The 22400-nt window shown below is 42.3% G+C and overlaps 1 protein-coding gene across 2 annotated transcripts in view; it reads right to left on the bottom strand.

Moving 5' to 3' along the window:
- Nucleotides 1-2082: 2082 nt before the first annotated feature.
- ZBTB43 (zinc finger and BTB domain containing 43) overlaps nucleotides 2083-22400 on the bottom strand; it is a 29604-nt gene continuing 9286 nt past the window's right edge. For both annotated transcript variants that reach the window (XM_061154636.1, XM_061154638.1), the window contains one exon: nucleotides 2083-7580. In XM_061154636.1, the coding sequence (XP_061010619.1) occupies nucleotides 6061-7557 (1497 nt within the window). In that variant the 5' untranslated portion in view covers nucleotides 7558-7580 and the 3' untranslated portion in view covers nucleotides 2083-6060. The remainder of the gene's footprint in view (nucleotides 7581-22400) is intronic.

The raw sequence follows: 22400 nt of genomic DNA on the forward strand, positions 1-22400 counted from the left end.
AATATTGCTTATTTTTATAGTGCCCACATACTCCCTTGAAGGACAGCTGTGCCTCTCCTATGATGGCATCAAGCTACTTGCAATGGGACAAGAAAGTGACAGAAGATTATAAAATCAAATGGTTTGGTTTTGATTCAAACTAGTCAAACCAGTTCAGAAAAAGACCATGAGACTTTTCTCTCCACCTCTGCTCCTGTTCTGGCTTCTCATTAAGTGGGGGAAAAAAATACCATTTGTGCCTATCTTTATTTACCACTCATTCATTCTTTTCTTAAAGAGAATGCAAGACAGAGATGGAAGGGTATAGAGCTCTTATCTTTCATGTTCTGTGCTGAGAAAGAAGAAATTTAAGATCGCTTGCCAAACAGTAAATGACTGTTAGTTACATTGAGTTCAACAAGCTTACCTCATTTCCTGTCGCTCACCTTCGAACTGGTCCATTGACAGTGGGCAAATCCTAGAGCTGAACTCCCTCCAGGGCGCCCAGGCATGGAGACTGTTCTCAAGAAGTGCTCTGGTGGCTTGGTGGGAGGCAGTCCCTGAACTGAATTATGAGGAAATCTAAATAAACTGCACAGGTGTTATATGCTCCGTCTGGATAACACCCCTCACATCCCACCCTTCTGTTCCCAAATACAAATGAGCCACTTCATCCATTTCTTTTCCCCTGATAAGAAACGGGGCCTGCTTCTTCACCCCACAGAGGTCTCTGCCCCTGTGGGAGCCATGTGGGAAAATCTACTTTCTAGGTGGACTGGACTGGGGGTAACCAGGGGCGTCGGCAGGGTACCCAGGAAGGGCAAGAGTAGGGGTCAGCAGGGTCACCATGCTGCAGGACCTGAACCCTTGGCCCTTGGTCAAAATGGACAGCCTCGCCTCAAAAGACAAAAAACAACAACAAAAAAAAAACACACAAGAAGGCTAGAAATGGTTCTTTTGGACTTCTTCCCATACAGAGAATGGCTAAGCTAGCTGAGGCAATCTGTAGCTGGCTTCAAAATCAGCAGTGGGGAGGGTGGGGGGAAAACCTCACAACAAACAGTGGTAACAGAAGGTTTGTGTGGGAAGATGGTTAAGTTTGGTCTAAAACAAGCAGTGTCTCTGGTAATGAGCTGTTGTTAGGAAATACGTGTGGCCCTCAGCGCCTGCGGCACTTTTAAAGAGCACTGTTGCTGCTTCTGGCGGGTTTTCCTGGGGGTGGGGGAGCCGGGGAGGGGAAAGTGAGGTGAAGCCGAGACCCGACTAAAAAGCATGGCGGCATTACAGAGACTGGAAAAAACCACCTTCCGAGTGCTGTGGCCCCACGTCGTGCCTCTGAGCCTCAGCTCTGCCGGGGAAGCTGCGGTGCCACCTTTGCTAAGACTCGCCTCCTGTGAATCACCGCAGGCTCACATGTTGAGGCGAGTGCACACCAAGGCTGGGGTGCGGGCCCGGAACACGGCCTAACTCAGCTGGGAGACTGAGGGGCGCGTCGTAAGGGACTATTTACAAAGGGTGTGGGCAGGCTCCAGAACTCCTACGGGGACACTTCAGTCTCTGAGGGCCAGGAAAACCGGGAGTCAGGACTGGGTCTCGGCTTGAAAGCACAAGAGGAGGGTGTAGTCACCAGACGCTGAAGTTGCCCGACAGGAGCTGCGGCGGAGGCAGCCCGCCCAGCTGCTGTCGAGCCGCGGCTGGCGGAAAGGAGCCGGGGGCACTGAATGCCCTGACTTCTCTCTCCTCCCACCCGCCACGCTCCTCCCAGCGTGTCTCCAGTAGACCCGGACCAGAAGCCGGGACAGGTTCACAGGGGTGAGCCTCCAAAGCGAAGCCCAGGGTGGGGAGGGGATCTGGAGGAGCAAAGAGAATAACCAGGACACCCAAACACCTGATGGGGCTAGAGGGGCCAGGGGGCTAAACGAGATAATCTTCATAAATGCCTGATACAGCAAATGATCAACTCACTACCCATCTGAGCAGGCTGGCTGGCATTTACTTATCAAAAGGCCACAATATAACTTTTATTCTCAGGTGGCAAAGGCCAGAATGAAAACAAAGACTTGTCGTCAAATATTCAGAGTGAAAAACAGAACTTTTACAAAGTTGACAGATAACATTTATTAAAACATGTCATACAAAAGGGCATGGTCTCTTCTATAAGAAGAAAATATTAAACAGTAACATTCAATTAAGTAAAACCATGCTGTACACTGAAGACAGCAGTATATAAAGACAAAACTATTCAACTTTTGCAACACAGGCATAACATTTCACAAAATATCAATAAGATATGCACCTAATGACACTCTGTTTATTGTCAAATGGTTTTGTGGTCTAAGAGTCACCTGACTTGCATAAATAATTTTCTAGAAGAAACATTGGGAACCTCATAAAAGGAAAGAAGGCAGCAGCAATTGACATTATGACACAGGCTTCAAGCAAAACTAAAAAAAAAAAAAAAAAAAGTCACATTTGCAAAATGTGTTCCAGCATCTTCCCATAGGGCACTATCAGTAGAAATCTGAAATAAGAAACATGTACCTTTGAACACATAAGTTAGCAAAGACAAAAATCCAAACAAACACCCTGGTTTCACTGAACAAAGTGAGTCACATGAAAGCAACCTAAATCACAAAATTAGTGTGGCACAGAAGGGCTGGAGGGGTGGGGTCTATGTTGCTTGGTTTTCAGCATTCCTAAATTATCCAGAGACCTTATGAAAGCAAACCCCTGAAGTTGGTGTGATGGCGTCCTCTCTACCCACCCCTGGCCTCCCGCCCCGGGGCGGGGGGGTGGTACAGCAAATCCCCCCTCCCCAGGGAAAGCCAGTGTTGCTGCTTCTGCTCAGCCCCAACTTCATGTCTGCAGCAGCCTCAGGAGGAGGCGTGTGCCTCCGTGGGAAGATGCCGCTGAGACTAAGCAGCTTTCCCAGTCAGTCAGTCAGAAGTCAGCACAGGGTCAGTTCAGTTCGGCAAATGCCCACTAGAGCGGAGGAGACCCTTTCGGGCAGACTCTGAGACCAACGGCCAAGAGAAGGGGCTGGAGGGTAGCCCACAACAGCCGAAGAAAGGTCACGGCAATCTGTTCTCAGACGGTCAGACCTACTTAACCAGGTGGGTCACTGTAACATGTGGATCTAAAATGAAAGGCACAGCATCAGTATGAATACTAAAGACCACTGGTGGTGCCTGCAAGCCCTTTCCCATTGGGACTGGAGAGAAACCACAGTTAAGACTCAAAGTAAGGGACAAACACCTTGGCTGTGGGCCACTGACGAGATCCCTGAAAGACCGTTTGGAAACGTTACCCACTGCTCTCCAAACTCAACAGGAAGGAGAAAGATTTTCTAAAGCTGTACTGAGGGTAAGGACAGACTATCTGTCCAACCCAGGGTGGGTAGGAGGGAAAAAAAAAAAAAAGTAGTAATACAGTATGATCTCTTAAGCCTAAAAGCAAAGTTTATAAAGATTCACTTTCAATATCCAAACTAAGGCAATCCCCTTGCCCTGGCTCTCTGGACATGGCCAGCATTTCAGATGCCCAATCATCTCACAGGGTCTGGTTGACTGATCAGCAACTCTAACTTTTACAAAAACCCCACTACCATAAAAAGCTTCAAATGGCAGGTGTGAGGAACTTATATTTTATATTCTACATTTAGTAGCAGATGTACACATAAGGATTTCAATAGAAGATCTGCTTCTCTTCATAACACATGAAGTCCCAGTACAACCGACAGCTTCCATAACTACCACCAGAGAGCTGCCCACTAGTCCTGTCCTCCTCATTACTCACGACGGCTGCCGTGCTGATCTCAACGTAACTGAAGGACCATGAGATTTTTCTGGAATATTTTTATTTTACCTCTCAAGACTCTTCTTCCCAAGTGTTCCAACACTCATTTGAGTACAATCTTTAATAGAAACCAGCACATCAAACCTTCCAAACAGGCAAAAATGGTCTGCTGATACTATTAGAGAGGGTGACTGGCTTTTGGCTGAACAAAATGGTTTCACTGCCTTAGTAATGAAATTAGTAGAAATAATACAACAATTTTTCCTCACATACACTGGCTGGGATCATACCTAAAACCTAATGCTTCTAACATGAGAAAAAGAGAAGCAACTGAGCTTGGCTGTAAGTCACCTCTACACACTCTGTCAGGTACACACAGAAATGACTGTTAACTGGTGAAGTTTCAACACTAAGAGAAGAGGGTATTAACGTGGTAAACAACCAAGAGGTAATATCTAGTTTCTATGTTAAAAAAATCAATATATATATATATTTATAATAAAGTTTTAAATACAAAGTGCTTTTTATATATCGAGAATGATACAGTGTTAATGAATAGATCCCTGTTTTGTAACCTTGATTACAAGCATTAACTGGTACGTAAATCTTTCCCCTTTCCATACAACTAAATGCCTTGATGGTAGGAGTTTGAGGATCAGAGGCCATTGCCAGCAAAGTCTCTCATTTCAGAGCAAAGCCCAACTTTTATTTATTTTTATTTATTTATTTTTTAAAGTCCAACTTTTAAAACAAAAACTTCACTCCAAATCCAAGAAAAGTTATTTTTGTTTTCAGGAAAAAAAGTTTCCACTAAGAAATAATAAACCAGGAAGTTTACAGAAAAGTTAACATAACAGTAGCACCCTGTCCCAACCCTGGTGACAACTTCAGGTATGTTACAGTCTAAAACATCCTGAACAAGCTTCTTTTTTAATCCCAAACTTCTGACTGATCCCCAGAAAAGGTCTCAGAATAGCTACTTTTCTTGGTTTTTTTTTTGGTAGGTATAGCTATACGGACTTGTAAATTTATGCAGCTTTATCTATTAAATGAGAGCAGGAATTTGCAGACAACTTTCTAAAATTAGGACTCTTTCTTTCCCTCTTTTAAAACACATTCCGGCACTCCTAAAGAGCTGGGAGGACCAGCTCAACGTACCCCTCTGTGAGTATCTCTCCTACCAGTGTATTTTCAAAACTCCCCTTTTCTTGAGCAATTGGTTTCCCCTGTCCCCCCCAAGCATAACCTGACACTCAAAATTCTGCTACTCGGCGGCTCTCATTCTGACAGTTGGAGTGTCGCTGTAGCACTCTATCGGCTCCTGAAGTTCACAGGTAACTCTCAGTCGTGGCTTCCAGCTCCTTCCCAGTAACTGGTCATTGACTGACCACTTCAGGAAGCACCATAATCTAAGACAGAGTGAATGGGCTAGAACAGCCAATGGTACCGTGGTCAGAGTCAAAGCAGGCTAGAAGTCTACTAGCCAGAGCAGATCCCACTGTGTGGATGCTACAATTAAACAAACAGGATTTGGAACAGCAAACCAGTTAGAAATACCTATCTCTGGCACCCTAGAGAATTACAATTAGAAACAACTGTTCAAACTAAATGTTAGTACTAAAATATAAAACTCTGACTTATCAAGAGTCTGAAATCCTCTGTGACAGTGGCATCTTACAGAGATCGAGCTTGTACCATGAGCTACTTTTTTTTTCTTACTCAGAATGTCACCCTCTTAATATCTCCATAGTTTCGGTTACAATACTCTTTAGAAAGAACAAAACCAGATAAGAGAGCTCTGTTAATCAACTTAGTATCCTAGGAATCACATTATTTGTAGCTATTACATAAGTAGCATTTCATTCAGTGAAGCAGCTACCAAAACAAACCCACATTACCTAAGTATCTATAGAAAGAGCAAAATAAAATTCCAATATGACCTTGTAATAATGACTGATCAAAAACCGCTGCCACCTGAAATGGAACTGGGGGGATCGGAGTCCAATTCCAAGTGCAGGGATCTCTACCCCCTAGTCCACCAGCTTCATTCACAAGAGGCCTGAAGGTTCACCTTGCCAGGTGTGAGGTGGGCGAACTTATCCCCTTTTCCCACTCCAGGCCGGGAACATACAAATTTGAAGAATCAGATTTTTTAATTGGCCTACTTAGAACTGGTCTTGCAGAAATATCTTCCTTTTTTTTAAGCTTCTCTCATAATAGCAAGTAGCACGCATCATCTGTGCCCAGATTTGCATAATTACCACAGTTTATTTTTGTGCCTGCCACTCAAGTCGTATTCTGCTCAGCCTTTGCAGCTTCGTAGGACTTGGTACAAGGCTCAGTCATATTCTGCTCAGCCTTTGCAGCTTCGTAGGACTTGGTACAAGCTTCAGTCGTATTCTGCTCAGCCTTTGCAGCTTCATAGGACTTGGTACAAGAAGTCACATGCCTGTGGAAACTGTCCCTCCACATGAATCTCTTTGCACAGATATTACACTCATATGGCTTTATGCCTGTGTGAATTTTCATGTGACCCACGAGATGATGCTTCATTTTGAATTTCTTACCGCAGACCCCACAGCCGTAAGGCCGGAGCCCGAGGTGCATGCTCATGTGTCGATCTCTCTGACTCTTGTGAGTGAAGCTCTTGCCGCACTGACAAAGATACAGCTTGTCGGTGGCCGAGAATCCTAGGTGGGGAGCCTCCTCTTTAATCCCTGTCACCATCTCAATATTCTCACTGTAGCCTGACGCTAGGGCTGCCTCCTGTTTGTGCCAGATGAGATTCCCATCTGACCGCTCTCCAGAAAACTCTTCCATAGAGGAACCATAGAAATCCACCTGCTCATCATAATTGCTTTCATCAGCCTGTTCGTCAAACTCTGCTTCCACTTTTTTTTCCCCAATGTGAAAGTCTTCCTCTACCCCCGAGGGCTGGACTGAGTACTCTGTCTGCATGGTGTTGATGGACTCTGTGACCTGGTGCTCATCGTAGGGTGCGTGCACATCCATGCCCTCGCACGCCTGCTCAAAGCGCTCGGGCTTCACGTGGATCCAGCGTTTGTGAGCCATTATGCTGGGCTTGCTGTACATGGGCCGGGTGTAGTGGAACTCGGCGCTGTCGCTGGCTCCCTCCTCCCCGTCCTGGCTCGCCATCTCCGTGCTCAGCCGGTCGTGCTCTGTGGACGAGTTACTGGGAAGGTATTCGTGCTCGGTGAGCTGAGATGACAGCTCGTCTTTGGTGCTCTCCTCTTCATTCTCTCCATCCCTCAGTTCCTGGGTCTTGGGAAAATCCGTGTGGCCCCCGGAGCCCAGCTCAAAGCTCTCTACCAGGCCATTGTAATTGCTGCTGCTTGGAGACTGGTGGTCACTGCCATGATTTAGCTTCTGACAAAGGACTGTAGGGTTTCCTTCTAAAACCTCAGTGCATTTGTCAACCACATGCCACATCTGGAGGAAGCTCGCTGCTGTTAAGTAACTGACAATTTCTGGAGCAGGCATTACTAGACGTCCCGTATAACTTGACAGGAGAATGTTTTCAAACACTCTGGGATTCATCACATCAGGCAAAACAATCCTCCTGCTGTTTTTCAGGAGTACCTGGTCACAAAAGTAGGGGGAACTGGCAGCAAGAACAGCTTTGTGTGCTCGGAAAATGTGGCCTTGGACAACAATGGACACATCACATAATTGTCCCTGCTGGCGCTGCTGGTTCAGTTTTTGCAGAATGGTGCTGGAAAAATCAGGAAATTCTACTCGAAAAGAGTTTGTTCCAGGCTCCATTTCATCACAAATCTTGTTTGGTGCTAAAAGAGAAAGAAAAATTAGTACTAATTCCAGCCCAAAGAGAAACTTACAGATCACTAAGAAAACTAAGGTTCCATAGTTACAAAAAACCCCCTGGCCTGTGGGGACAGTGGGTGGAGCCTTGATCCCCCAGAGCAAGGCTTGCAGGTATTGAGTGTTCCAAAAGCAAGAACCTCCCACCGTTACATATGGTATTAACTCTTGACATTGCCTGTGTCTGAGAGAAAACAGAATCCAGAGATATTTGTAAACTATATAAATCGCAAGTAAAACAAAACAAATATTTCTAGTCAGAACAAATACAATACCTGTTCCTGACAGAATTTTTAAGAGGCCTCAGATTCAATTCACACGAGGAAGAATTGTGGAAAGAAGGGGTGTTAGTTGCTTAGTCGTCTCCGACTCTGCAATCCCATGGACTGCAGCCCGTCAGGCTCCTCTGTCCATGTGATTTCCCAGGCAAGAATACTGGAGTGGGTTGCCATTTTCTTCTCCAGGGGATCTTCCTGACCCAGGGATCAAAGCCGGGTCTCCCGCATTGCAGGCAGATTCTTAAAGCACATGTAAAGTCCCTTAGGCAGAAATGATCTCAGTAACTGCAAGGAACTGAAAGAAGACCATTGTGCTAGAATCCAGGGAGGGGACAAGGGGCTGAAGAGGTGTGATCAGTTCAGTCAGGCCTTTGATTCTTTAGCACCATAGGGGCTAACTCACTGAGGTCCCAAAAAACATGGGTTGCTCTAGCTGCTGTCAGAATTCTAGCCCTTTAAGAGCTTCTGATAATGTGAAACAGAACAAAATGGCAAGGCAAGGTATTCTTTCTCTCTGGTAATCTCCAAATTGTTTTAAAAGCTATAGAACAAAGAGTACAGTAAACACTGTCCCTGTTACTGAGTGAACTTAATCTGAAAATAGTTATAAGAGAAAAGAAGGGATTGCTTGTTGCATTATCATAAATATATTTTGTGGGGTGAGTCAAGCTTTACAGACAATTCACAACAAGAGTGATCAATGACATCAACTCTGCTAGAGATGCTGCTCAGGCTCTGCAATTCCAGAGAAAATTAAAACAAACCAGAAAACCCAACAGATTTATCTGTTTAATTTGTATTTATTTAGCTGCACCAGGTCTCAGTTGTGGCAGGTCGGCTCTCCAGATGCAGCCTGCAAACTCTCAGCTGTTAACATGTGGGATCTAGTTCCCTCAGTTCAGTTCAGTCGCTCAGTTGTGTCGGACTCTTTGCGAACCCATGAATCGCAGCACGCCAGGCCTCCCTGTCCATCACCAACTCCCGGAATTCACCCAAAGTCATGTCCATCGAGTCAGTGATGCCATCCAGCCATCTCATCCTCTGTCGTCCCCTCCTCCTCCTGCCCCCAATCCCTCCCAGCATCAGGGTCTTTTCCAATGAGTCAACTCTTCACATGAGGTGGCCAAAGTATTGGAGTTTCAGCTTCAGCATCAGTCCTTCCAGTGAACACCCAGGACTGATCTCCTTTAGGATGGACTGGTTGGATCTCCTTGCAGTACAAGGGACTCTCTAGATTCTTCTCCAACACCACAGTACAAAAGCATCAATTCTTTGGGGCTCAGCTTTCTTCACAGTCCAACTCTCACATCCATACATGACCACTGGAAAAACCATAGCCTTGACTAGATGGACCTTTGTTGGCAAATTAATGTCTCTGCTTTTTAATATGCTGTCTAGGTTGGTCATAGCTTTCCTTCCAAGGACTAAGTGTCTCTTAATTTCATGGCTGCAATCCCAGGGATCAAATTCAGGCCCTCCTCACTGGGAGCCTGGAGTCTTAGCCACTGGACCACCAGGGGAGTCCCTCAACAGATTTATTGGTGCTATTTGTCACTTGGGTCTGATACCATATCTAAACATTGCTAAATAGCAGATTTTCTAAGTACCAGAAATAAGAAGCAGACAACCCAACAAAGGTTGAAAGTTACCTTTCAGAGACATGGAGAAATGCCAAGAGAAGAAACTACCAAAGTTTTTTGAGTAATTACTATACACCAGGGACTATACAGCTGGAACTCCAATACTTTGGCCACCTGATGCGAAGAACTGACTCATTGGAAAAGATCCTGATATTGTGAAAGATTGAAGATGAGAGGAAAAGGGGACAACAGAAGATGAGATGGTTGGATGGCATCACCAACTCGATGGACATGAGTTTGAGCATGTACGGGAGCTGGTGATGGACAGGGAGGCCTGGCAAGCTGCAGTCCATGGGGTTGCAAAGAGTCCGATATGACTGAGCGACTGAACTGAACTGAGGGACTATACACCTTCTCACCTAATCTACGAATGTAGAGGGCTGTTATCTTAAGTTCACTATTTCAAGTAAATTTCCTAAGGCTAAAATAAAAGCTAGTTTTTATTATGTTGGGATTTGAAATCTAAGTTTCTATAACTCTAAAGCCTATGCTATTTTTCCTATCACATCACTGCGTCTTCTAAGGAGATGTGAAAATACCAGATTACTCATTAATAATTTTAAGAGGTAAGGCAGTGTTTTTAGAATTTAGTATTAATTTATTATTTAGAGCTCTCAGAACATTTCATAGTAGCTTCCCAGGTGGCACAGAGGTAAAAAATCCGCCTGCCAATGCAGGAGACATGTGTTTGATCCCTGGGTCGGGAAGACCCCCTGGAGAGGGAAATGGCAATCTACTCCACTATTTTTGCCTGGGAAGTCCCACGGACAGAGGACCCTACCATCTGTGGGGTGCTACCATCTGTGGGGTCATAAAGAGCCACAACTGAGCAACTGAGCACAAACAAAACATTTCATAATGACTAAAAACAACAAGAAGAAGACCAGGAAATAAACTTAGCTATTTATAATTTCAAAAGGAAAAGTTAACTACATAAATGCATACAGACTACAGGTATGTAAGCTCTCATCACCACAGAATTTTGGTTTTAGCTATTTGGAAAAAAATCGGGAGGGCATAAAACACAAAAAGCTGTTAAAAAAAAAAAAATCTCTCCACCATTTATTCCTAGGTTCCCCTCCCCAACAAAAGAAACCATGATTTACAAACTTCTGTATATATTTCTAGAAACTTCTCTGTGCATATATCAGAATAAATGATCTATATTCTTTAAAAACTCCAACCCAAATGGGCTCATTACCTACATTCTACTCTGTCCTAGCTCTGTCAATGTATCTGGCAGAATATCTGACATCCTATAAACTGATTATGTCCCCCAAATGCATGCTGAACCCCTCCCACAGTGTGATTGTGTTTGCTTTGGGGGATGAGTAGGCCACGAAGGCAGAGACCTCCTGAATGGGATTAGTGCCCTTATGAAGAGACAACAGAGAATTCCCTTGTCCCCTTTGGCTATATGAAGAGACAGTGAAAAGACGGCTGTCTACGAATTAGTGAGTAGGCCCTCACCAGAAGCCAAACCTGCTGGCACCTTGACCCTAGTCTTCTCAGCCTCCAGAACTCTGAGAAATAAATTTCTGTTGTTTATAAGTCACCCAGTCTATGGCACTTTGTTACAGTAGGTTGAACAGATTAGGACACCATAATAGCATAAAAGGGAATTCATTATGTCTGGGTTTCCCTGATGGCTCAGATGGGAAATCATCTGCCTGTAATGCAGGAGACCCAGTTCAATCCCTGAGCTGGGAAGATCCCTGGGAGAAGGGAATGACTACCCACTCCAGTATTCTTGCCTGGAGAATTCCATGGACAGAGGAGCCTGGCTGGCTACAGTCTGTGGGGTCACAAAGAGTGGGACATAGCTGAGTGACTAACACTTTCATTCTATTTAATGGCTAAATAGTTTTCTCCTATATGAACTTAATGATAATTTAATCAGCTCTCTTCTTATGAAATTTCAATTGTTTCAGTTTTTGAAATTATGACTATCTTGGTTTATCTTTGTAAATATCTATAGGGTAATCTCTACCAGTAGAATTACTGGATCAATAAAACTAATTTCCAGAAAGGTTGCACCAAGTCACATTCTTACCAACAATAAATGACAGTGTCTATTCCTCAACTTTATCAAGCAAGACAAAAAAAGTTTGCAAATTTCTCAAGTGAATAATCCATGATTCACTGATCAACATTCAATTAATTATGAACGAGACTGATATTCTACTTACATTTACTGGTCATCTGTTCTTCCTCTATATTATCAGTAATATTCTGTGTTCAAATAAATTAAGCAATTCATCTCATTGATTTGTAATTTTTGTAAATTCAGGACATTAACTTTTGAAATTTGTGCAAATTATCCAATCTTTGCTTTTATAGCTCAGGGTTTTATGTTAGACACACAAAGGCATTCCTGACAGCAAAGTTATTTTAAAAAAGTAAAAAGAATTATTTAGACTTTACTCCTGGCACCATTTTTCTTTTAAAGGCATTTAAATCTTTAATACATAAAGCATTAATATTGGCATAAGGAGAAGGTTGGGATCCAATCTTTCCTTTTCCCTCCAAAATGGCAAGCCTGTTTTTCCCACACTACTTACTGAATAACTCATCTTTTCCTCAAGATTTAAAATATTTGCTGTGAAATTTTATGTGACTGAGATAAGACTTAAAAACAGTTCTACAAAAAAGATGCTGTAAGTGATGTTAGAGAAAATGGAGTAGGAAGCTCTAGGTGTCAGTCCCTCCACCAAAACAATTAGTAAACTGTTAAGTTGATCAAAATCAACCATTTCAGAACTCTGGAATCTGATCAGACACTTAACAGCAACCACAGCAATGCCTGATCAAAGACGAGGCTGTTAAACCTTGTTAAGAGAGTGAGTGTCCACGCTTAGTCACTTCAGCTGTGTCCAACTTTGCGGTCCCATGTATATAGTCCACCAGGCCCCTCTGCCCATGGAATTTTCCAGGCAAGAATACTGGAGTGAGTTGCCATTTCCTCCTGCCACAATCTGCAAGACAGTGGCCCAGTTTCCAAGAGTGCCTAGCTGATGCCAGGGTGGAAGAACAGTGTTCTTCAAAAATTGGGGTTTTTGTATCTTGGCCAGTCTGGTGGATCCATGCAGCTGTGTCTTGGGCTGCTTGGTTTCCCTAGTAGCATCCATCATAAGATTTTAAAATACACACACCTCTCCCGCTATTTCCTGGGCCCAAGCACTTAAGGAAATCTCTGTCAAGACACAGCCTACCACAGAGCTAAATAAAGCAACAGAAACTTCAGGGACTACATGCAACAAGGAATACAGACTTTGCAAAACAGTCTGGAAAAAATCGCCATATAGACAATAGCAGCCATCAACACGAAACAAACAGAAAAATCCCCTAGGAAGGGAAGAATCTGATTTCAAGAGCTATCCCATTAGAATACTAAAAATATCCAGTTCTGAACCAAAAATTACACAGAAATACACAAAATACACAAAGAAAAAGGAAAATAAGGTACATTCACAGGGGAAAAAAAAATAGGAACTATCCTTGAGGAATACGACACTGTTAAGTGCTAGTTAGAGCTGTTACAGTCAACTGCCATGGACTTGCTCAAACTGTTATAGAAAACTATGGACAAAGAGTTCAAGAAAATCAGGAGAACAATGTCAATAAAGAGGTCGAAATTGTAAATAGAAATTCTGGAGCTGGAAATTTTAACAGCTGAATTGCATCCTTCCAATTTCCCTATGTTAAAGCCCTAGCCCTCAATACTCCAGAATGTGACTATATTTGGATTTAGGGCCTTTAATAAGGTAAAGTTAAAAGGAGGCTGTTTGGGTGGGACCGAATCCAAGACAACTAGCGTTCTTAAAAGAAATGAAATTTGGACAGAGACATCAGGCATGTGTGCAATGTGAACACAGAATGAAAAGGGGGCACTTGCAAGCCAAAGAGAAGGGCCTCAGGAGAAGCAAAACCTGCCAGCATTTTGATCTCAGACTTCAAGCCTCTGACACTGTGAAAAAAATAACTTCTTGTTGCTTAAGCCACCTGGCCTGTGGTATTTTATTATGGCAGACCAAGGAAACAGATACAAGTTAAAATTGAAAATTCATAAGAGGAGTTCAATGGCAGATTTAAGCAGGCAAAAGGAAAAAACTTCATCAAACTCAAATGTAAAGCAATTGAAATATCCAGTCTGAGGAGTATTAGGAACAAAGAAAAAGAAACACAATCTGCAGTACTATGGAAAACCAAATATACCAACATGCAAATCAGTCTCAGAAGGAGAAAAAAGAATAGAAATGATATACTTTCCTGAATTTGATAAGACATAAACGGTACACATCCAAGAAGTTTAACAAACTCCAAGTAGATAAAGAGATCCACATAAGATACATTGTAAGTCAAATAGTGGGGCTGGAAAAAAAACTGTGCACAACGTGAGAGCTGCAAGTTAAGTTTTATTTGGGGCAAAATGAGGACTGCAGCCTGGGAGACAGTATTTCAGATAGCTCTGAGAAACTGCTCTGAGGAGGCAAGAGAGGGAGCTAGGATATATAGGAGGTTTCCAACAAAGGACAGGTATTTGGGAAAGTCAAAAAAGTATTGATAATTAAAGAAAACCAAATATGTCAGGCTAAGGAATTTCGCATTTTTCTATATATGGGAAGATGCAAGCGAGTCTAGGCTCACTGAAATCATTCCTTTGATATGTACGCCATCTATCTGGGGCCAGTATCCTGCATTTTCACATCCTGAGTTCCCTCACGGCTCACCAGTTCACCATCCTGGTGGCTGAAACTGCTACTGACTATGACATCCTTGTTTACTGATATGGCGGGAAATATTCCATTTCTCAGTGGAAAGTAAGAGACAACAGAGAATGTGAAAGCAGCAAGAAAGAAGCCACTCATCACCTAAAAGGGATCCTCAGTAAGACTTGGACTTCCCTGGTAGCTCAGACAGTAAAGAGTCTGCCTGCAATGCAGGAGACCTGGGTTCCAACCCTGGGTCAGGAAGATCCCCTGGAGAAGGGAATGGCAACCAACTCCAGTATTCTTGCCTTGGAGAACTGAATGGGCAGAGGAGCCTGGCAGGCTACACCCTATGGGGTCACAGAGTCAGACACAAGACTGAGTGACTAACACTTTCACTTTCAGTAAGACTAACAGCTAATTGCTAATCAAAAACCATGGTGCTCAGAAGGCATCGCATGACATATTTAAAGTGCTACAAGAAAGATCCATCAACCAGGAATTTGATATCTGCAAAACTATCCTTTCAAGAATGAAGGAGATCCAACGGCTAAGACTGCACTCTCAACACAGGCAGCCTGGGTTTGATCCTTGGTCAGGAAACTAGATTTCACAGGCTACAACTAAGAGTTCACATACTGCAACTAAGAGTTCGCACACCGCACCTAAGACCCGACACAGCCAAATGAGTAAATATTTTAAAAAAAAAAAAAAAGGAGAAATTAAGACATTCCCAGATAAACAAAAGCTAATGGTTTTCCTACTAGTAGGTTTCCTCTATAAATGATAAAGGTATCCTTCAGGCTGAGATAAAAGAACACTTGATAGTAATTCAAAGCATATGAACGAATAGGCTACCAGTAAAAGTAATGGCATAGGTAAATACAAGAGCCGATATTATTATACTTTTGCTTTACAACTCCTCTGTTTTCCTGAATGATTTAAAAGGCAAATGAATAAAACAATAACTATAAGTCTATGTTATGGGGCACACAATGTATTAAGACAGGGGTCCCCAACCTCCAGACTGCAGATCAGTACCTCCTGTTAGATCAGAGGTGGCACTGGATTAGAAATAAAGTGTACAATAAATGTAATGCACTTGAATCATCCTGAAACCACCCTCTCCAGCCCTGCTCCATGGAAAAACTGTCTTCCATGAAAAAGGTCCCTGGTGCCAAAAAGGTTGGTGACTGCTGGTGAAGATGTAATCAGTGGCAGTAACAATATGAAGAGGGAGGGATGAAGATGTACAGGAGTAGAGTTTTCACATATTACCCATCAGTCAGTTAAGCTGCTCAGTCATATCCGACTCTTTGCGACCCCATGGACTGCAGCACGCCAGGCCTCCCTGTCCATCACCAACTCCCAGAGTTTGCTCAAACTCATGTCCATCGAGTTGGTGATGCCATCCAACCAACTTATTCTCTGTTGTCCCCTTCTCCTGTCTTCAATCTTTTCCAGCATGAAGGTCTTTTCTAATGAGTCAGTTCTTTGCATCAGGTGGCCCAAGTACTGGCGCTTCAGCATCAGTCCTTCCAATGAATATTCAGGACTGATTTCCTTTAGGATTGACTGGTTTGCAGTCCAAGGGACTCTCAAGAGTCTTCTCCAATATCAGAGTTCAAAAGTATCAATTCTTTGGCACTCAGCTTTCTTTATGGTCCAACGCTCACATCCATATATGACTACTGGAAAAACCACAGCTTTAACTAGACGGTCCTTTGTCGGCAGAGTATTACCTCTGCTTTTTATTTTTTATTTTTTTTTGTTTTTTTTTTTTTTTGCTTTTTAATATACTACTGATAATAGCTTGTTATAAGTTTTAAGATGTTAATTGTAAACCTCAAGATAACTACTAATAACTAAAAATATACATAAAAAGGAAAGAAGGAAATCAAAACAATATATAAAACAAAAATCTCAACTAAAAGGCAATAAGGGGGGGTTCAAGATGGTGGAGTAGAAGGACGTGCACTCATGTCCTCCTGCGAGAGCACCAAAATCACAACTAGCTGTTGAACAACCATTGACAAGAGGACGCTGGAACCTACCAAAAAAGATACCCCTCGTCCAAAGAGAAAGAAGAAGCTGCTGTGAAACCGTAGGAGGGGCACAATCACAATAAAATCTAATCCCATACCTGCTGGGTAGGTGATCCACGAACTGGAGAACAATAATACCAAAGAAGTGTTCCCACTGTTGTGAAGGTTCTAAATCCCATGTCAGGCTGCCCAGCCTGGGGACTCAATAAGGGACTGGGAATCCCCAGGGAATCTGACCTTGAAGGCCAGTAGGATTTGATTACAAGACTTCCACAAGACTGGGGGAAACAGAGACTCCACTTCAGTCTTGGAGGGCACAAACAAAATCTGGTGTACACCAAGCTTCAGAGGAAAGCAGCAATGACTCCACAGGAAACTGATCTAAAACTACCTGCTCGTGTTGGAGGGTCTCCAGTGGAGGTGTGGGTCAGCAGGGGCTGACCACAGGGATGGGGGAACTGGCAGCAGCTGTCTGGGACTGTCTTCTCTTTAACTCTTTTGGAGGTTGCCATCACCCTGACCATAGAGCCCAGAGACCAGTGGGCTGGGTTGCCTTAGGCCCAAAAACTACCAGGGAGGGAGCGCAACCCCACCCATGAGCAGATAACTGGATTAAAGCTTTACTGAGCAAGGCCCTGCCCACCAAGCAAGACCTAGTTTTTCCCACCACCAGTAACCTCCAATCAGGAAGCTTACACAAACCTCTTACTCTCCTCCATCAGAGGGCAGACAGAAGAAGCAAGAACCACAATCCCACAACTAAAACAAAACCATTTTACAGAAAGTTAATCAGCATGAAAAAGCAGGAAGTTACGTCCCAGATGAAGGGACAAGATAAAATTCCAGAAAAACAAGTAAAAGAAGTGGGGATAGGCAATCTTCCAGATGCACACTAACAGGTGGAGACTTCAACACCTCTAGAAAAACAGGACAAAAGCTCTGTAAGGAAAGAGAGGACTTCAACAATATTACAAGTCAATTATATTGAGAAGACACACAGAGGACATAAACAGAAAGGAATGAAGTTGATATGCACTACGATATGGGTGAATACTGAAAACACTACACTAAAACAAGCTAAACATTAAGGTAAGTCAGAAACGAAGTACAAATGTTGTATAATTCTACTTTTGTGAAATATCTAGAAGAGACAAATACAGAGAAAGTAGATTAGAGGTTGTCACGGGTTCGGGTGAATAAGGAATGGGGAGTTATTGCTTAATGGATAGAGTTTCTATTTGGGGTGACGAAAATATTTTGGAACTAGAAAGTGGTGCTGACTGTAATATACTGGAATATAAGTCATGTCATGCACAATACTGGAATATAAGTAACCTGAAAATGGTTAAAGTAGAAATTGAATGACATGTATTTTTCACAAAAACAATTGGAAAAAGATCATGTAACTTTATTTTAATTCTGTCAAGATGGTAATAATCTTTCTAATTTAATAAACATTTGACCTCTACCCTTAAATTTGAATGATTTTGGCACTTTGACATATTCTCTTATCTTGTAACATGTAAAGTCTAAATCTCTCCTACAGGTTTCCCTGTTATATAAGCAATATTAGGCTTTCCAGGTAGCGCTTTGGTAAAGAACCCACCTACTAAAGAAAAGAGACGCCAAAGATATGGCGTTTGATCACCAGGTACAGAAGATCCCTTGGAGTACAAAACAGCAACCTGCTCCAGGATTCTTGCCTAGAAAATTTCATGGACAGAGGAGCCTGGCAGGCTACAGTCCATGGGGTCGCAAAGAGTTGGACACGACAGCACAACAAAACAGAAAACAATATTTATAAACTCATAGGCAACTGATGCCTACATAATAGTAGTTGCTATTTCAATTGCTAAGAGTTTCACAGAAGTAAATAACTCACCACAAAAGAACATTTTAAAAAGCCCCACAACATAAAACACTATGTGCAAAGTACTAGGGGGATTTCTAAGACGATGAAGAACGTCACTGTCCAGAGTTTATGATCCAGTAGGGCGATTATTCCAAAGTTTATTTTTCTGGGCTCGAAAATCACTGCAGATGGTGAGTGCAGCCATGAAGTTAAAAGACGCTTACTCCTTGGAAGGAAAGTTATGACCAACCTAGACAGCATGTTGAAAAGCAGAGACTAGTCAACAAAGGTCCGTCTAGCCAAGACTATGGTTTTTCCAGTGGTCATGTATGGATGTGAGAGTTGGACTACAAAGAAAGTTGAGCACCGAAGAATTGATGCTTTTGAACCGTGGTGTTGGAGAAGACTCTTGAGAGTCCCTTGGACTGCAAGGAGATCCAACCAGTTCATCCTAAAGGAAATCAGTCCTGAATATTCATTGGAAGGAGTGATGCTGAAGCTGAAACTCCAATCCTTTGGCAACCTGATGCAAAGAGCTAACTCATTTGAAAAGATCCTGATGCTGGGAGAGATTGAAGGCAGGAAGAGAAGGGGACAACAGAAGATGAGATAGTTGGATGGCATCACCGACTCAAGGGGCATGGGTTTGGGTGAACTACGGGAGTTGGTGATGGACAGGGAGGCCTGGTGTGCTGTAGTTCATGGGGTCGTAGAGTCGGACATAACCGAGCAACTGAACTGAACTGAGGGGGATGAAAAAAAAAACAAACAAAAAACCCATGCATATAACCCTGTTATTCAAAGGAAAGCCTGATATAAGCACCATAAGAGAATTACAAATCATGAGGAATTCAGAGGAGGGAACGTGATGTATTCTAAAGTTATATATCGTGTCACTATAAATTTTGGTGGTCACCAGGCTAAGAGGAAGACTTGAAAGCAGCATGTAATTCTTTTCATCTACAACATCCAAACCAAAAAAATCTAAGAAATAAAAAGATTAGCCTGAAAAGCAGGGATCAGAGTTATCTTTATGCAACAAATTTTCATTAAGGATCTAGTGGAGATGGGGCCAGGCTAAAGGGAGACCATGCCCTGGCAACTCCCCCTGCTACACCAGGCAATTCTGGCAGCAGTCATCAGGAAGGCCCTTAGTTAAAGAGGGCAGACCACAGGAAAGGTCCTGCACATTGGCAACATTCAGAGATGGCTGCACGGGGTACCAAAGGTTGCACACTGCCTCAGCAGAAAATTTTTAAAGATTTGATATGAGAGGGTGGGGGCTCATGAGCAGTCCCAGGAAGGAAGCAAAGACATAGCCCATCCTTTGTCAGCTAGACCAGAGAAACACAAATTGGCCCCTGGTAAAACAATTTTACCAACACAGAACAAAGTGCATGCTCAAGTTTACCTAACAATGTCTCAACCTAGCCTCCAGGCCCAGTTGTGTTTTTTTTTTTTTTTTTTTTTTAACTCAAGTTATAACACTGATGTCAATATCAGCCCATCCTCCAGCAAAAGACCTAACAGTTGATTATAACAGCATTCAGGCATAAAGAACCCCAAATGATCTACCCAAAAAGGGGGAAACTTTCAGACCTGAACAAAACGTTTCCCAACACTGTTTTATTCTGTAAATAGATTCTACAATAACCAAAAAGAAGAAAATAGAAAAGTGTAAACAAAGAGTACAGTTTAGATAGTCTTTTTAAACTGATGTTTTCCACAAGCATGAAAACACAATTTCTGTGAATGGAAATTTAAGGAAGATAAAGCAGTAGAATGATGCAAAAAGAACAAGATATAAGGAAACTAAAAGAGAGCAGAAATTTAAACAGGCGGTAAGGAGTAGAAAATGGAATCAATAATGTGGAAGCACTCTGAGGAATGTTTATGCAGGAGGATAAAAATAGGATAACAGCAAGGTAGAAGATAACAGGAGGACAGAGAATATAGATCCAACATATGGCTAGTTAGCGTCCTTGAAAGAAGAACAAAATGAATGGAGCAGAAGGAATAATCAAAGTATCTAATAGAAGAAAACTTCCCTGAGTGTAAAATCCTTGAGTATTTAGGAGAGTCTTGCCTCAACAGTGGGAACAAATTAGCTTCAGACAAAATGTAATTCTGGTTCCATTAAATAAAGTTTAAAAACAAGTCTCAAAAGGATAAAAATATTTCCTAGTAACTTAAATGTGTTCCAGAACAAAGCTTAAGGATATTTATACAACACAAAAAATCCAGAACCCACTAAGGTAAAGTTCATGTATGGCATCCAATTAAAAAAAAAAAAAAATCCCCTTGCATGCAAAGAAGGAAAATATAATTCATAATAAGGAGAGAGAGAAAAAAAATTGATCAACAGAAACAGACCCAGAAATGACAGACATCTATAACTGGTAGAAAATTCTACATTTCATATGTTCACAAAAATTAAGCATGGTAGGTACACAGGAAAACTAACACACAGGAACTCCAAAATTGGACTATAAATTAAAAGACAAACACTGGCTGGGAATAACAATGGGATTAACAAGGGAGAAGAAAAGATTAGCGACTGAGCAACAAGAGCGACTGAACAACAACAACAAATAATGTAAAATTAGCAATGTCAAATTCAGAAAATTAGGAATAAGAAACAAAATATAATCACGACAGAAACTTTTTAAAATAGAAGACATTTTTCCACTAATATATTTCAATGTCACATTGCTTAAAAAAAAACAACTTCACAGAAGAACAGACACACCTGAAGAGCTAAGTAACTGTGGAGAAACGACAAAGCAAACGCAAATGACCGCCCACAGCTCACCAGGCCCAGTGTATTTTATGGGAAAATTCTTTAAAACTAATTCCTATGTTATATCAACTGTTTCAGAGAAGGAAGAAAGGGGAAAAGGAACAGAGATAAAAGAAAACTTGCTAATTATTTTTTATAAAACCACAGTATCAGAAATGGACAAAGAAAAAACATAACTCACATATTAACACAAAAAAGAAAAATTATAAAGTACACAGCATTTTGCTTTAATTTCCTGCAGGCTGAGTGTACTATGAGTGCAGCACCCTGAAGCAGCTGAGTCACTGGTACCATCACCCTGAGGGCAAGGTCCTATTTTATGGTAAAATTACCACCAGAAGACCCTCTCAAAAGCTTTCTTCCATTCACGACCACCTCTGGTGGCATGGGCATCACTGCCTGTGCTTCCTTCTACAAGTGACAGGGGTAGTGAGAGATGAATCTGAAAAGAATGACTGGTACTACCCTGCTGAAGGCTGAGTCTGAGCTTTAAATGGGGGCACTGAGGTCAGCACTGAAAACTTGTGTGTGACATGCTGTGAAAAATGTCAGGAAAGGATAATTTATGGATGGACTTAAAGCAGGAGTGGGCTTTCCTGGTGGCTCAGAGGTTAAAGCGTCTGCCTACAATGCAGGAGAGTGGGGTTTGATCCCTGGGTCAGAAAGATTCCCTGGAGAAGGAAATTGCAACCCTCTCCAGTACTCTTGCCTAGAGAATCCCATGGACTAAGAAGCCTAGTACTCTACAGTCCACGGGGTCACAAAGAGTCAGACACGACTGAGCAATTTCACTTTCACTTTCAAAGCAGGAGCAAGCCTAAAGTAAAGCCCAACTCTAAGATTTCAGTAAATATGGTCTAGGTTTGAGGCAATGAAAGTAACAATGAATATGGAAAACAGAATCAATGGGACCTACTGAATCAGTAGGCAGGAAGATACAAGAGTAGGCCAAAGTACACATAATACTATCAAGAAAGTGAAAACATAACTTACAACATGGGAGAAAATATACCCAAATCATGTAACTTATAAGTAACTTGTATCCAGAATACATACAGCGGTGGTAAGTGGTATGGTATCTGACTCTTCACAACCCCATAGACTGTAGCCCACCAGGCTTTTCTCTCCACAAAAATTTCCAGGCAAGAATACTGGACTGGGTTGCCACTTCCTACTCCAGAATACATAAAGAATTCTTAAAATTCAATAATAAAAAGACTACACACCGAAAAATGGGTCAAGGATTTGAACAGCCATTTCTCCAAGTAAGACATACAAAAGATGTCCAGTATCATCATTCATTATGGAAATGCAAATTGAAACTATAATGAGCTATCACTTCTCACCCACTTGGATGCCTATGATAAGACAGACGCTAGCAGGAGTTGGAGAGGCTGTGGAAGGGTCAGGACCCTTACACACTGCGGGCACAGCTGCCTGCTGTCACCCTGTTTGTTTAACC

This window comes from Dama dama, chromosome 11 (genome assembly GCF_033118175.1).
Source record: "Dama dama isolate Ldn47 chromosome 11, ASM3311817v1, whole genome shotgun sequence".
In the NCBI taxonomy this organism is placed as follows: domain Eukaryota; kingdom Metazoa; phylum Chordata; class Mammalia; order Artiodactyla; family Cervidae; genus Dama; species Dama dama.